This window comes from Callorhinus ursinus, unplaced genomic scaffold (assembly GCF_003265705.2).
Source record: "Callorhinus ursinus isolate GAN/ISIS: 27379988/994484 unplaced genomic scaffold, GSC_fseal_2.0 scaffold11, whole genome shotgun sequence".
Classification (NCBI taxonomy): domain Eukaryota; kingdom Metazoa; phylum Chordata; class Mammalia; order Carnivora; family Otariidae; genus Callorhinus; species Callorhinus ursinus.
In genome coordinates, this window is record NW_027397073.1 from 48,789,072 (window position 1) to 48,803,971 (window position 14,900).

At 36.8% G+C, this 14,900-nt stretch overlaps 1 protein-coding gene across 2 annotated transcripts in view; it reads right to left on the reverse strand.

Annotated features, from left to right (window-relative positions):
- Nucleotides 1-14,900, reverse strand: part of MIB1 (MIB E3 ubiquitin protein ligase 1) — a 133,630-nt gene that overhangs the window by 90,357 nt on the left and 28,373 nt on the right. For both annotated transcript variants that reach the window (XM_025886604.2, XM_025886603.2), the window contains exons 4-6: nt 8,069-8,173; nt 5,141-5,207; nt 3,349-3,553 (exon numbers count right to left, since the gene is read on the reverse strand). In XM_025886604.2, coding sequence (XP_025742389.1) covers nt 3,349-3,553; nt 5,141-5,207; nt 8,069-8,173 — 377 coding nt within the window. The remainder of the gene's footprint in view (nt 1-3,348; nt 3,554-5,140; nt 5,208-8,068; nt 8,174-14,900) is intronic.

The window sequence follows — 14,900 nt, forward strand, 5'->3', positions numbered from 1 at the left end:
GTAAACATAACTTTTATACACACTGGGAAACCAAAACTTCATCTGACTCGCCTCATTACAGTGGTCTGGAACCGAATCTACATCTGCAAGGTATGCCTGTATATATTGTCAGCATTATTTATTAAAAAGACTGTTCTTTCCCCATTGAACTGTGTTGGACCCTTGTCAAAAACCAAATGACCTTAAATGCAAAGGCTTATTCTCAAACTCTCAACCCTGTCCCATCAACCTATATGCCCATCTTATGTCAGTAACATACTGTCTTGATACTGTAGCTTTATTGTAAATTCTGAAATTAAGACGTGTGAGTCCTCCAATTTTTTTTTTCTTTTTAAAACTGTTTTGGCTATTCTGGGTCACATGAATTTCCATATGAACTATAGAATTAGGTTGCCAATTACCGTAAAAAAGGCACTAGGGTTTTGATATAGATTGCATTAAATTTGATTAGTTTGGGGAAAACTGCCGTGTTATATGCTGAATTACGTCCTCCAAAAAGATATGTTGAAATCCTAATCCCCAATACCTCTGAATGTGACCATATTTAGAAACAGGGTCTTTGCAGATGTAATCAAGTTAAAAGCAAGTGATGCTGGATTAGGATGGACCCTAAATCCAATGAGTGGTGTCCTTATAAGAAGGTCATATGAAATCAGCTTTAGTCATTTTCTATGTAAAAGATTTTAGAATTCCCATGAGCTCAGTTAACTTCTATGTTTTCTCAGGGTTCTTTCCTCATGGATGGTTAAGCTACAAATACTGACTTGACCAAAACAAAATAGTGGAGTTAGGGGATTGTTCATGTGGCTCTCAGTCTCAAATGATTCTCTACAACTGGCTGAGGATGACCAATCAGAGACTGATTTGAATGCATTTGAAAATGAAATCTGTACTCAGAAAAAAAAAAAAAGGAGGTCATGTGAAGACACAGGACCACACAGAGTCACAGAGAAGGTCATGTGAAGACAGAGGCAGAGAAATGACTGATGCATCTGTAAGCCAAGGAACACCAAGGATCACCAACAACCAGCAGAAATTAGGACAAGCATAGAACAGATTCTTCCTCAGAGCCTCCACAAGGAACCAATCTCACCAACACCTTGACTTTGGACTTATAGCCTTCCAAAATTGTGAAACAATAAAGTGCTATTGTTTAAGCCACCCAGTCTGTGGCAATTTGTTATGGCAACCTTAGGAAACTAAAACACCATCTGAACAATATCAGATCTTCTGATCCATAAACATGAGATGTCTTTCCGTTTATTTAGGTCTTCCTCAATTTCCTTCAACAATGTTTTGTAGTTTGCAGTGTACAAATCTTGCACTTTTTTTTTTTTTTTAAGTAATCTCTACAGGGGCACCTGGGTGGCTCAGTTGGTGAAGCTCTGCCTTAAGGCTCAGTCATGATCCCAGAGTCCCGGGATTGAGCTCCATATCAGGCTCCCTGCTCAGCAGGGAGTCTGCTTCTCCCTCTGCCCCTCACCTGGCTCATGCTCTCTCTCTCTCTCTCAAATAAATAAAATCTTAAAAAAAAAAAATCTCTATATCTAATTATGGGACTTGAACTCACCACGAAAAGATCAAGAGTCACATGCTCTAACTGAGCCACCCAGGCTTCCCAAGTCTTGAACTTCTTGGGCTAAACTGATTCTTAAGTATATTTTTTTGTGATGCTACTATAAATGAAACTGTTTTCTTAATTTCATTTTCAAATTGCTCATTGCTAGTCTACAAAAATACAATTGACTTTTCTACATTGATCTTGTATCCTGCAACTTTGCTGAATTCACTTATTAGTTCTAACAGTTTTTTGTGAATTCCTTAGGTTTTTCTATATACAAGATCATGTCACCTGTGAACGAAGATGGTTTAACTCCTTCTTTTCTCTTACTTCCTCCTTTTATTTCTTTTTCTTGCCTAATTGTCCTGGCTAGACCCTCTAGAACAATGCTGAATAAAAGTGGGGGCAGACATTTTTATTTTGCTCCTGTTCTTAAGGGAAGAGCATTCAGTCTCTCACCAACTGGGTATGATGTTAGCTGTGGGTTTTCATAGATGCCCTTTACCAGGCTGAAGAAGTTCCTTTCTGTTACTACTTTATTTAGTGTTTTGACCATGAAAGGGAGTTGGATTTGGCAAATGTTTTTCCCCATCTCTTGGTATGATCACATGTATCCTTAAGATCTGAACACAATTAGAGCTAATTCTACACCCTGGTAAACAATATTAATTGTTCTCATTATCTATATATAATTCTTCCCCTAAAGAACCTCAACGACTTAAGTTTCTTTATGTGTATGTCAGTAATTAAGCTTTGACAATTATTCAATTGCCTTTTTTTTAAATACTGCTGCTTTTTCTATTTAAAGAATAGAAAGAAAATACAACCATATCAGTAAATTGAATATATTTTAGCCCTTAAGAGCAAATAAATAAAAGGCTCCAAGAAACTTGCAACCTAGAGGTAAAATAAATCACCATTTTCATATATAACAGGAGACCTAAACAGAAGAATAGCATATGCATACAACAGGGAGAGTGAAATATGAGAGCAGTTCCCAAAGCACACAAACTCAGTATTTATAGGATGCAGAGGAGTGAATCCAGACAAAGAAGGAGAAAAAGATATTGCACATAGAGGAAATTGTATGTGCAAAGGTACAGAGTGAGGAAATGTGTGCAATTCTATGTTACTAATAAGGACTGGTATATGTTGGGGCGCCTGGGTGGCTCAGTCAGTTAAGCGTCTGCCTTTGGCTCAGGTCATGATCCCAGGGTTCTGGGATCGAGCCCCACATCGGGCTCCCTGCTCGGCTGGGAGCCTGATTCTCCCTCTCCCTCTGCCCCACCCCCCCACTTGTGATCTCTCTCTCTCTCTCTGTCAGATAAATAAATAAAATCTTTAAAAGAAAAAAAAGAAAAGATTGGTATACGCACACGTCTGTAGCAAGAAAAAGCTATGTTACCAAGAGATGACTCTCTTGAGACACCAGCCAGAGTTCCAATTTTATTCTTCTCATTCAGGGTAAACTGATACAGTCCATTGTGAACAAAGAACTTTTTAGCTATATTTAACCTAATACTGATACAATGTATTCTGCTGGGGGGGGAAGTACACAGAACATTGTGTCATAAATATATTCATATAAATTCACATACATACCACACACACACTTCTTTTCATTTGTTCCATTCCACTTTACCAACATATTCTGGATTTTTATCTACTAATAGCCAGCTTTAAGGAGTCTTTGATTAGCACATATTATATATTTGCTTTCTCGAAGGCTCTTTCCTCTATATAATAACTTTATTTGCCATTACTAAAAATTAAGAAATATTACCAACCTATTGCCACTTGGATACTGTACTACAATGTCATGATCTTCATCAATGCCACAAACAGTTCCAGTTGTAGTTAAAGTTTCAAACATGCCATCAGTCCATCCTCCATGACCATGCTGCAAAGACTGTACAATTTCTAGGTCAAGATCTATATTTACCAGGTCACCAATCTGCAATCCACCAGGATTCCTGTTGCCATTTTGCTCACCTGTAATTACAGAGGGAGTTGACAAAGGAAAAGGAAAACCACAACAATATCAGGCAACTGCATTATTTTTAAATAAAAACAAGCTCTAGATATTTTAATCTTAACCTAATCTTAAAATGTTTTGAGAATATACTGTAAGTATCAGATTCTGGAGCTACAGAGCATCAAAAATAAGAAAGAAAACAATCACAAGACTCATAAATTGAAATAATGTGATGATTTATAACAACTGAACAAGAGCAGAATCTATTAGATTATGCAACCCTTTATCAAAGTACAAAGTTCTGGGTTTTGAAAATACTCATTTTTCCGCCTGGATGACTTGTTGACTAACACACTACAATTACACAGTTATTGAGGTTCAATAACTAACTACAGCCACAATAACTAGCTAGAGAATATGAAAGAGAACCTTGAAATTACTTTCTTCTCTGAACTACTTAGTACAATTTTTTACCAAATGGCCCTTCTGATTTTTTTCCTAAGGAACATTTTTAAATATTTAAAAGCCCATTCCCTAGATTATTTTCAAAGCTAGTTCTGGGACAAAGGATTCATGATCATAAAACACCATGATAAGGGATCCAAAATATGTATGTTGATTCTACACTTTTCCTATGAAGGCAAGATATAAAACAAGGAAGTTTCTGAGAGCAAGAAAAAGGGATGATCTTGTCAAAAATGTATTTCTTCTACATTCTCCTTTAAAAAAAAAATCAGGGTATGCTGTAAGAAAACAGCACTTTTTGGCCAAAAGGGAAATAAAATTATTTAAAAAGAGGAACACAGAGTTCACATGAAAAGGCAAGCATTCAGACACTAAAGTCTTAATTAGAAGAATGTGGTAAATATTTACTGTGACAACAATAAAGAATCTATAACATGAAGATAATTCTGTTTTCTTATCCTTTTTTATTTTAATGACACATGAAAAATTATATTTATTATATAATCTTAATGTTCTATTTTTGTATTTAGAAGGCAATTTTACAAAAATTCTAAGGAATTTATAAGCATTAAATTGTCAGAATCTATTATCAATATGTAAGAGATACTGAAAGTCTAACAAAATTTTTCAACATGTTTATAACTAAAAGACAAAGGTTTCAAATATATTATGACATAAAAGTGGTATATCAATTCTCAAGACATGACAACTTTCTGAGAGTCTAAATAAATAAAAAAGAACACATACTTTAAAAACCAAAATAATGGGTGCCTGAGTGGCTCACTCATTAAGCATCTGCCTTCGGCATGATCCCAGTCCTGGGATTGAGCCCCGCATTGGGCTCCCTGCTCAGCTGGAAGCCTGCTTCTCCCTCTCCCACTCCCCCTGCTTGTATTCCCTCTCTTGCTGTCTCTCTGTCAAATAAATAAATTTTTTTTTAAAAAAATCTAAAAATAAATAAGTAAAAATAAAATAAAGTGGATGACCAGTGAGAAAATAATTTTCCCAAAAAATAATAATAAAATAAAAACCAAAAAGTATCACCTTAAATAATTTTTTTTAAAATCCAATTTAAACATCTTCTGATTCCATGAACTCTGACACACTATTTAGTAATTTTCACTAGTCTGCTGACTCACCTAGCACAGGGCAGTGATCTCTGTAGAAAGAACCTCCTTTGGCATCCTGGACACACTTGAGATCAGACTAAGAAGAAAAGAAACCAGAAAAATCATGCTTGAAAACTTCAAGTATAGCTCAGTACCTAAAATAGGCAAAAATGTTCATTCAGAACATACCCTCAGCAAAAGTTAAGAATAGTTCTAAGTTAACAGTCACACTAAACACTGCCTTCAAAAGCACCCACTAAAAATTAAAAGACTGGTCATACTTCATTTACTTTTAGCTTTCCTTCAAAGTTCAAAATTAAAATGCCTAGATCTTTACCATTAAAATATTTTCAAAAACACATAAGACCACAACAAATACCTAGTATTTAAAATGTACATAACATATTCCATTTTAAAGATACTTTTACAAAAAAAAAAGAGCACAATTCATTTGTTCTTTTCAATCAATTTTATGACACACACAAGGCAGGTATTAACTAAGTTAATAAAGAAAATTATCCAAAACCAAACAGCCAGAAAATAGAAAAGGATAGGACCCAATCCCGTCTTGGGTTCCTTAGCCAGTTAATTTTCCTATTTATGTAAACTTTAGTCCTTACTTCATAACTTGGTCAACTCAAGTTCCTTTCCACTTAGTTTTTATAAGAAAACAAATTATTTAAGTATCTGAGTGGGGAGGCAGTTGTGATATAATCAGAAGTATAGAAAATGTGAACTTAGAAGAGCAACCTTGGGAGTTACTATAAAAATTAGGTTTACTTAAAAGTGCCTAATAGTATATAGGGGATCGGTATCTTACTTGCTGTATTAAGGAAAGGAGCTCCTTTACAGACAGACACACACACACACACACACACACACACAATTCAACTCTCTTTTTTATAGCTTCTTTTGCCACTAGAGCATCACATTTAGCTCAGTCCTAGCCAAAGAGACACAGGGGTCAAATTTTTTAATGTGATACTTTAACCCAGCAATTCCATTTCTAGGAATCTATCCTAAAAAAATACACCCATAAACATGCAAAGATACATGTACAAGGATGCTTACTGAAACAATGCTTGCAACAATTAAAAAAAAAAAAAACCCAGATACCATCAACAGAAACCTTATTAAATGGCATAACCATAGAGAGGAGTACTACTCAGCCATCAAAAACGATCAATCTATATATGTACACCACGCATTAAGTATCTCTGCACATAGAACTTCTAAGGCTTCATCTGAAGCAAGTTAATAATCAGAATCCCCAAAAATTCACATTTTAAAAACAGGGGGAGGCATACAAATACTAATGAAAAACTGATAACTAATGCTATATACTAGTATTAAAATTGGCAAATCAAATATTTGTTTCGATTCACATTGTTGGCTTTTTAATTTATCCCATATAAACTTATTCCATATAAATGGAATAGATTAAAAGGGGACAGTGGGATATTTCTCCCCTCCTACCAAGGGACATAAAACAGTTGGGATAAAACAAAATTTAAAGAATTCTTTGAAGGAGGAATATATTCAAGATGGAAAAGATGTAAAAGGCATTAATATTTTGGCATTAATATTTAGTTGTACTCCATAAATTAAATAGCTGAGGTCAAAATTTGAACAGTGATCCATGAAATGCAGAAATATAGGGCAATCCATTGAATAAACCACCATTATTCTTCTAAGCACATAACTGAAATGTTTTTAGGTCATTTTTTTTCTACCCATTTATTTTTTTAAATTAACATATAATGAATTATTTGTTTCAGGGGTACAGGTCTGTGATTCATCAGTCTTACACAACACCCAGTGCTCACCACAACACATACCCTCCCCAAATGTCCATCACCCAGCTACCTCATCCCCCCACCCACCTCCCCTCCAGCAACCCTCAGTCTGTTTCCAAAGATTAAGAGTCTCTTATGGTTTGTCTCCCTCTCCAGTTTCGTCATTTATTTTTCCTTCACTTCCCCTATGATCCTCTGCCTTGTTTCTTAAATTCTGCATATCAGTGAGATATGATAATTGTCTTTCTCTAATTGACTTATTTCACTTAGCATAATACCCTCTAGTTCCATCCATGTCGTTGCAAGTGGCAAGATTTCAATTTTTGATGGCTGCGTAATATTCCATTGTACACACACACACACACACACACACACACACACACACACACACACCCCACATCTTCTTTATCCATTCATCTGTCGATGGACATCTGGGCTCTTTCCATAGTTTGGCTATTGTGGACATTGCTGCTATAAACACTGGGGTGCAGGTGCCCCTTTGGATCACTACATTTGTATCTTTGGGGTAAATACCCAGTAGTGCAATTGCTGGGTCATAGGGTAGCTCTGTTTTCAACTTTTTGAGGAACCTCCATACTGTTTTCCAGAGTGGCTGCACCAGCTTGCATTCCCAAGATCAAACATTTTCAATCACCAACAGTACTCTTTAAAAATAGAAGGGAAAAAAATCTCCTTAAAAACAACTTTAACACCTACTATAATTTATACTTTTATTAGCTACCAGAGCTAGAATGATTATCCTATAAAAACCTCATTATAATACTATATACTCTGTGCCCATGCTGAGGAGCAGCCTTACAGATGATTCTAAAACTTTTTGATAGATTTTAGTAAATAAGTCCCTAACTCAGATTTATAAGGGATCAGCTCTACACAATCAACATATAGTAAGCTATCCAAATATTAACTGAGGACAAAAGCATATTTACTATTAAATAGCTTAAGCAAATGTACTAAAAATGTAAAGTTTATTACATCCTCACTTTACAGATTTTCTTCCTACTGCAAATTCATGATTCAGATGGCTGTATTCTGACAAAATATGACAAAAGAAAAAAAAAAGGAATACAATAAGAGCTACTTTTATTTCCCTTCTTTCATCTATCCAATATTTTTATCTTTTGTGATTCTTACTACTCACCATGCCCTCAAAGCCAACTCTGTAAAGGTTCTTAGCACCATTATCCCAGAGAACATATGCTGCACTATGTGGGCTTGACGCACTCCAGTCCTGGATTTCTGTTACCTAAGAGAATTGTCAGAGAAAACAATTTTTTAAAAGGGGAGGGGAGAGGAGAGTTCTCTTAATTATATTTAAAATCTCACATATCATTTCAGCTATCATCCTCTTTAACAGGATCATGAAAAATATTTACATAAGTCACTTCTAACATATAACTCAATTATAACTAGAGACATATTTCCAGAATTATAAGATAATTTCTAAAATCATTACAGAAATTTTGAATTGGGAGGCTTAGTGATTACAGTAATAGATTTACCAGAAAATACATAACTCAATACAAAATTTTAAATTTTGATTCTGAAAGGGTTCCCTTTAAGAACAGTGTATTATTTTAAACCCATTATTCATTACAAAATTGAAAATCTTTGACCAGATACCCAGAATGATTCAAGATAAATATGCTCTCTGGTGAGCTAAAAGCTGAGAAGCACAAGGCTCAATGCCAATGTTTAAGGAAGATGAGTTGACGTTGCTCCTCCAGCTCTATATCCTTCAGCTGCCCCCAAAGGCAAGCCATCTAAGCTAAAACACTATGCCTACAATGGAAACCCAGACACAATCTCTAGGCCCCACATCCAACAGGCTGATTCATAAGCTCTTTTGACATAAAAAAAAAAAAAAAACACAAACCACCAACAACTGGGGTTGCTACTTGCTTAAGGGCCAAGAATCAACTGCATAAAAGTAATACAAAATGAGCACTGAACTGGGTATTCTCAAGTAAACCAGTCTATAGCTAAGAATGGGGAGCTGCACATGTGCAACTCATTACTTTTCTCCATCCTGACGCATGTAATCAGCCACCCTTTACAGTTACTTAGAATGCCAGGCTGATGTTACATATAATTTTTAAAGCATGACCTTAAAGTATAATTTTAAAGCATAACCTATTTAAAAAAAGATACATAATAATCCTTCCTTGTTTTTACACTAAACTAAAAAAAGATCATTTTGCAAGCTACGTGTTTTGATGCTTTTGTAAAGATAAAAAGGCTTTAAGATTTAATCAAACATTTGAGAAATATTTTAAATTGTTATTATATAAGTCTACTTATTTTTAATTTTGAAATAAATCATATATTATAAAAAATATAATATATATAAACTTTAAAGAATAAAAAATGAAATGAATACCAGCCTATGAAAAAGAACATCACCAGTACTTTTCAAGTCCACTGTGTGCTTCCCATAAAGCCCATTCTCCTGGCCTCCCAACAGAGGTAACTACCACCTTGAATTTACAGTCCATCACTGCACTGCTTTACTTTATGATTTGCACAACTAACCACTGTATAACATTATAAAGCAACAACTTCTAACACTCTAAAGTGAAATATGTGATCTTTAGTAAAACATTCCTTCTGATTATAAAGCATTCTACTTCGTTTGTTTTAAAAACGCAATGCTAGGAGGGCACCTGGGTGGCTTAGTCGGTTAGGCATCTGCCTTCAGCTCAGGTCGTGACAAGCCCAGCCACCTACCGACCTACTACCGGCTCCCTGCTCAGTGGGAAGCTTGTTTTCGCTCTCCCTCTGCCCCTCCCCCCACTCATGCTTGCGCACTCTCTCTCAAATAAATAAAATCTTAAAAAAAAAATGCAATGCCAGGGGCACCTGGGTGGCTCAATCGGTTGAGCGTCCAACTCTTATTTTCAGCTCAGGGTGTGATCCTGGGATCATGAGATCCAGTCCCGAGTCAGGCTCCATGCTATGCATGGAGCCTGCTTAAGATTCTCTCTCCCTCTGCCCCTGCCCCACATACTTGCACTCTCTCTCTCTAAAATAGATAAATAAATCCTTAAAAAAAAATGCTAGATCAAATAAGTCTCTATTGTTTTTTTAAAGATTTTATTTATTTGAGAGAGAGACAAAGAGAGAGAGAACATGAACAGGAAGGAGAGAGAGAAGCAGGCTGGTCACGGGGCTTGATCCCAGGACCCTGGGATCACGACCTGAGCTGAAGGCAGATGCCTAACCGACTGAGCTACACAGGCACCCCATAAGTCTGTATTTTTATGAGGCACAAAAAAGCATTTGACTAAAAAACAAACACTACAAATTTTATTTAAATCAAATTCATCTTATATTTCAAATTACTTGAGATATAAGCAAGTTCATTAGTTAAGCTCTGAATCCTAAATGAAATTCATTTGTTAATATGATCTAACTTATTGAGGGGGAAACAAAGTGGAAGGCTTAAGAAAGAAGCTACATTAATTTTATAATTTCGATTAAGAAAGATGCGCAGAATAGCTGCTAAAACCGTCAGATAAAAGGTTGCTGAGGAACTCTATAAAAGAATCAAACTGACAATACCTGCCTCCATTGATCAATCTTAACATCACTAACAGTAAGATAATCAGATGTGATGCAACAGAGAGCACTGAGCACTACTCATGAGGTTCTCTTGCCAAAACAAAATTGAGCCTGATGTGATGCAACAGAGAGCACTGAGCACTACTCGTGAGGTTCTCTTGCCAAAACAAAATTGAGCCCTAATCTAATCAAGTCTCTATCTCTAACCACTAGTTTATAAGAAACACGAGGGTTAGAGGAACAAGTAAAAGAATACCATATAGAATCACAGGAAAAATCCAAAGAACCTGATTTCTTCAACAAATAAATGGAATTTTTAAAAAATATTGACAAATTTTGAAGTTGGGTGTTGGGTGCATGGGAATTTGTTACACTGTCTTTCTACTCTGATGTATGTTTGAAATTCTCCATAATAGGGGTGCCTGGGTGGCTCAGTTGGTTAAGCGACTGCCTTCGGCTCAGGTCATGATCCTGGAGTCCCAGGATCAAGTCCCACATCGGGCTCCCTGCTCAGCAGGGAATCTGCTTCTTCCTCTGACCCTCCCCTCTCATGTGCTCTCTCTCTCTCTCTCAAATAAATAAATAAAATCTAAAAATAAAAAAAAATTTTTTAAAGAAATTCTCCATAATAAAAAGCTTTTTAGGGGCGCCTGGGTGGCTCAATCGGCTGAGCTTCTAACTCTTGATTTCGGCTCAGGTCATTATCTCAGGGTCGTTAGATCAAGTCCCAAGTCGGGCTCTGCGCTCAGCACAGAGTTTTCCTGAGATTCTCTCTCCCCCCCTCCCCCAGCCCCTCCCTCCACTCGTACACATGCACTCTCTAATAAATAAAAATTCGTTTTAAAAAGTTTTCTTCAAAGAAATACATTTAATGTACCTATCTATAACACAACTGAAACATATTCAGAAGCATTTCTAAAATGAAAATGATCTTCAAACACTAGGACAGTAGTGGTACTTGAGAAACCCTTTAAGAATACACAACACAGGAACGCCTGGGTGGCTCAGTCAGTTAAGCGTCTGCCTCCGGCTCAGGTCATGATCCCAGGATCCTGGGATCAAGCCCTGCATCGGGCTCCTTGCTCAATGGGGCGCCTGCTTCTCCCTCTGCCTGCCACTTCCCCTACTTGTGCTCTCTCTCCCTCTCTCTAATAAATAAAATCTTATAAAAATAAAAAGAATACACTACACATTTCCATGGTGTCTTTGCATCATGTCTGTCAAATCCTACCCTTGACATATTTATTTTTGTGTATGAACTTTGTTATCACCATGCAAATCATGGGACATGTTGGCATGTGGTAGGCCAAAGACTGTCAGTGCTGCACGCTCAGCCTGGGCTGGTATGTACCCTTAATATAGCTCATACTGGCCATTTAGTTGAGCACATGCCGTAATGGCAGTGGGGTGAGAATTATAAGCCTCATACACAGGTTAAAAAAAAAATAGATAAGAAAAGAAGACACTACACACTATTTATGTGGGTTAACCAGGGGATTGGGCTAAAGCAGCCTGCACTGAAGGGAAAAAGAGACTTCTTCACACGTTCTTCATATACACACTCGGGCAAAAATAAAAGATAATAAAAATCACATTTAATCTCAAACATGTTCTTAAACAGACTTATTATATTAAGTTCCCTTACTCAGTCACATGTAGAGGTTGGTTTATTTTTCCTCATTATGTTCTTAAAATGCAACATGGATTAAATCATAACAAACCAAAAATGTAATTCTGATGACTCAAAACTTCAAAAATGCCTACTTACTATGCCCCCCAAAAGTGCCAAAATAACAGAAACTCAGAAAGTTCCATCTATGATGGGGCTTCAGACTTCAAAACCTACCTTCAAAAGCTGATGAAAAAATAATTTCCAACCCTCTGACCATATAATTGCGAGGAAGAATAAAAAGTTAAAAAAAATTTAGAATGAAAATATTAAAAATGTACTTCTCACACACTTTCAAAAGAAGCTATTAGAAGTGTACTCTACCAAAAGAAAGTGCAAGCTAAGTAAGATGATATAATAGGATACAGAAAACATGAGATCCAGCCAAGAAAGAGGCAAAGGCATCCATCAAAGGGAGCTTCCAGGATGACTGCTGGGCACCAGGTATCAAGGTTGTTCTGTCCAAATTGCAGCCATGTGATTCACAGGTCAGATGTGCTGAAGACTATCATCAAAATCCCCACTGCCACTGTACCATTTTATTGACCTGAGGACACTTGGCCCATGTGTCCCTGACCCAAATTCTCAATTGCACTTGGCTTGTTTAGATGAAGTAATAATGAAGTTCCTACCCTTCCCTCCACCCCTATTCCCTGCCACCTAGATCAGCTGAGGTCTCTCATTTTACACCACAAAATGTTCTGCTTTGACCTACTCCTAAAACTTTGAGGTGGATCATAGTAAGTTTGGAAGCAAAAAACACATAGTAATTCATCCCCTCTAACCGTATTCCTGGCCAAGGCCCACCACCTGGCCCATACTTCTGTCCTGCCTGAGGTCCTGTGTGAAGCCCTGTTTCCCAGGACCTTGCCCATTGACTACCCCAGAATTCTTGTCAACTCCCAGGGAAGCAAGACAGGTTAACCAGAGACTATCCAGTTTTTATTGTCCTGGGAACTATAATCTAAAAGTGGCAATTCTACTCTATCCTTACAATAACTAAATTTGTGCTTGTTACTGGTCTTTTCAAAAATGAAATCCTAAATGTTGTGGGACACAGCACTGTCCTATAGCAATAAAGAAAAACAATGGAATAAGGACAGCAAAAATCCATTATCTTGGGGGGGCTTACAACTATGAAAGGCTAAAAAGTAGCCTTTTAAAGGTACTTATAAGGGTGCCTGGGTGACTCAGTTGGCTGGGCGACTGCCTTCGGCTCAGGTCATGATCCTGGAGTCCCAGGATCGAGTCCCACATCGGGCTCCCTGCTCACCGGGGAGTCTGCTTCTCCCTCTGACCCTCTTCCCTCTCGTGCTCTCTATCTCTCATTCTCTCTTTCTCTCAAATAAATAAATAAAATCTTTATAAAAATAAATAAATAAATAAAGGTACTCATAACATTCTATTCTTTAATCTGTATAGTGGGAACAAAAGTGTTCATTTTACTGCTATTCTTTACACTTTCACATATTTTATACATTCTTCTGTATGATACAGAACTGCTATGTTTGTGCAAGTTGTTGACCATACAAGCGGCCTCACTAAGGAGGAAAGTAGAGCGGACATCCAGCCCACACTCTACTTATCAAGACCTATGCACTGGGGCAAGACTGTTTCCTACCCCCACCCACAAAAGGGTGCCTTCTCTTTGCAACGGGCTTGCCAAGCATGCCCCATAGCACTCCATCCATCTAGAGGTGGTGCCTCTTCCAAATTCACACTGCTCTATTTTTCTTTTCAAAGCAGTGCTCCTCAAATTTTGATGTGCATATAAATGACCTAGGGAATTTTGTTATAATGAAGATCCTGATTTAGAAGGACTAGAAGAAAGGGGAACTATTACATTTCTAACCAGCTGTCAGGTAACACCTATGCTGCTGGTCCACAGCCCATACTACAGTCACAGAATTTAGATTTATATTTTTTGCGTATCAAATCTAATTAGAATATAGGTTTCAGGAGAGTAGGAACTTTGTCTCTTTTGTCCACTGTCATATCCCTGATGTTTGGAAGAGAACCTTGCACATATTAAGTGTTCAATAAATATTTACCAAATTTAAAAAAAAAAACAAAGTTTGCTTCCTTAGTAAATATCAAAGTACTTAAAATATAATGGCTAAAACACATATGTCTGTCTTCCAAACATTAACATTACACCTTATTATTTAAAATGAAATCAATATAACAATACTCAAATAACAATTTAGAAAACATGTATTAGGGAAAAAAAGAAAATACGTATTTGAAAAAAATTGAAAAATTTTAAATTCAAAAGAATCTATACTAAGTTACCCCAATATCTCTGGCTACCCTCCCCAATTTTTTTTAAAGATTTTATTTATTTATTTGAGAGACACAGAGATAGCAAGAGAGAGCACAAGGAAGAGGGAGAAGCAGGCTCCCCACTGGGCAAGGAGCCCGATGTGGGGCTCGATTCAGGACCCCAGGATCATGACCTGAGCCAAAGGAAGACGCCCACCCAGGCACCACTATCCCCCCTGCCAATTAAACAAGCTATACAAAAATTCCCTTCGGAATAACTGCTATAATTGACTCCTGGATAATTACCTGAGAAAGGTAACAGAGTTAAGTAGACTGGATAACAAAAGTAGATGCCTATAACCCCCCACCAGAAACAGGCCTTCAAGGGAATTAAATATAAAACAAGTAAATTCAAATGAAATGTTATTAACAACAAAGTCAAAAGCATGATATACTGCTTAGGGAGGACTGACCCAAAAAG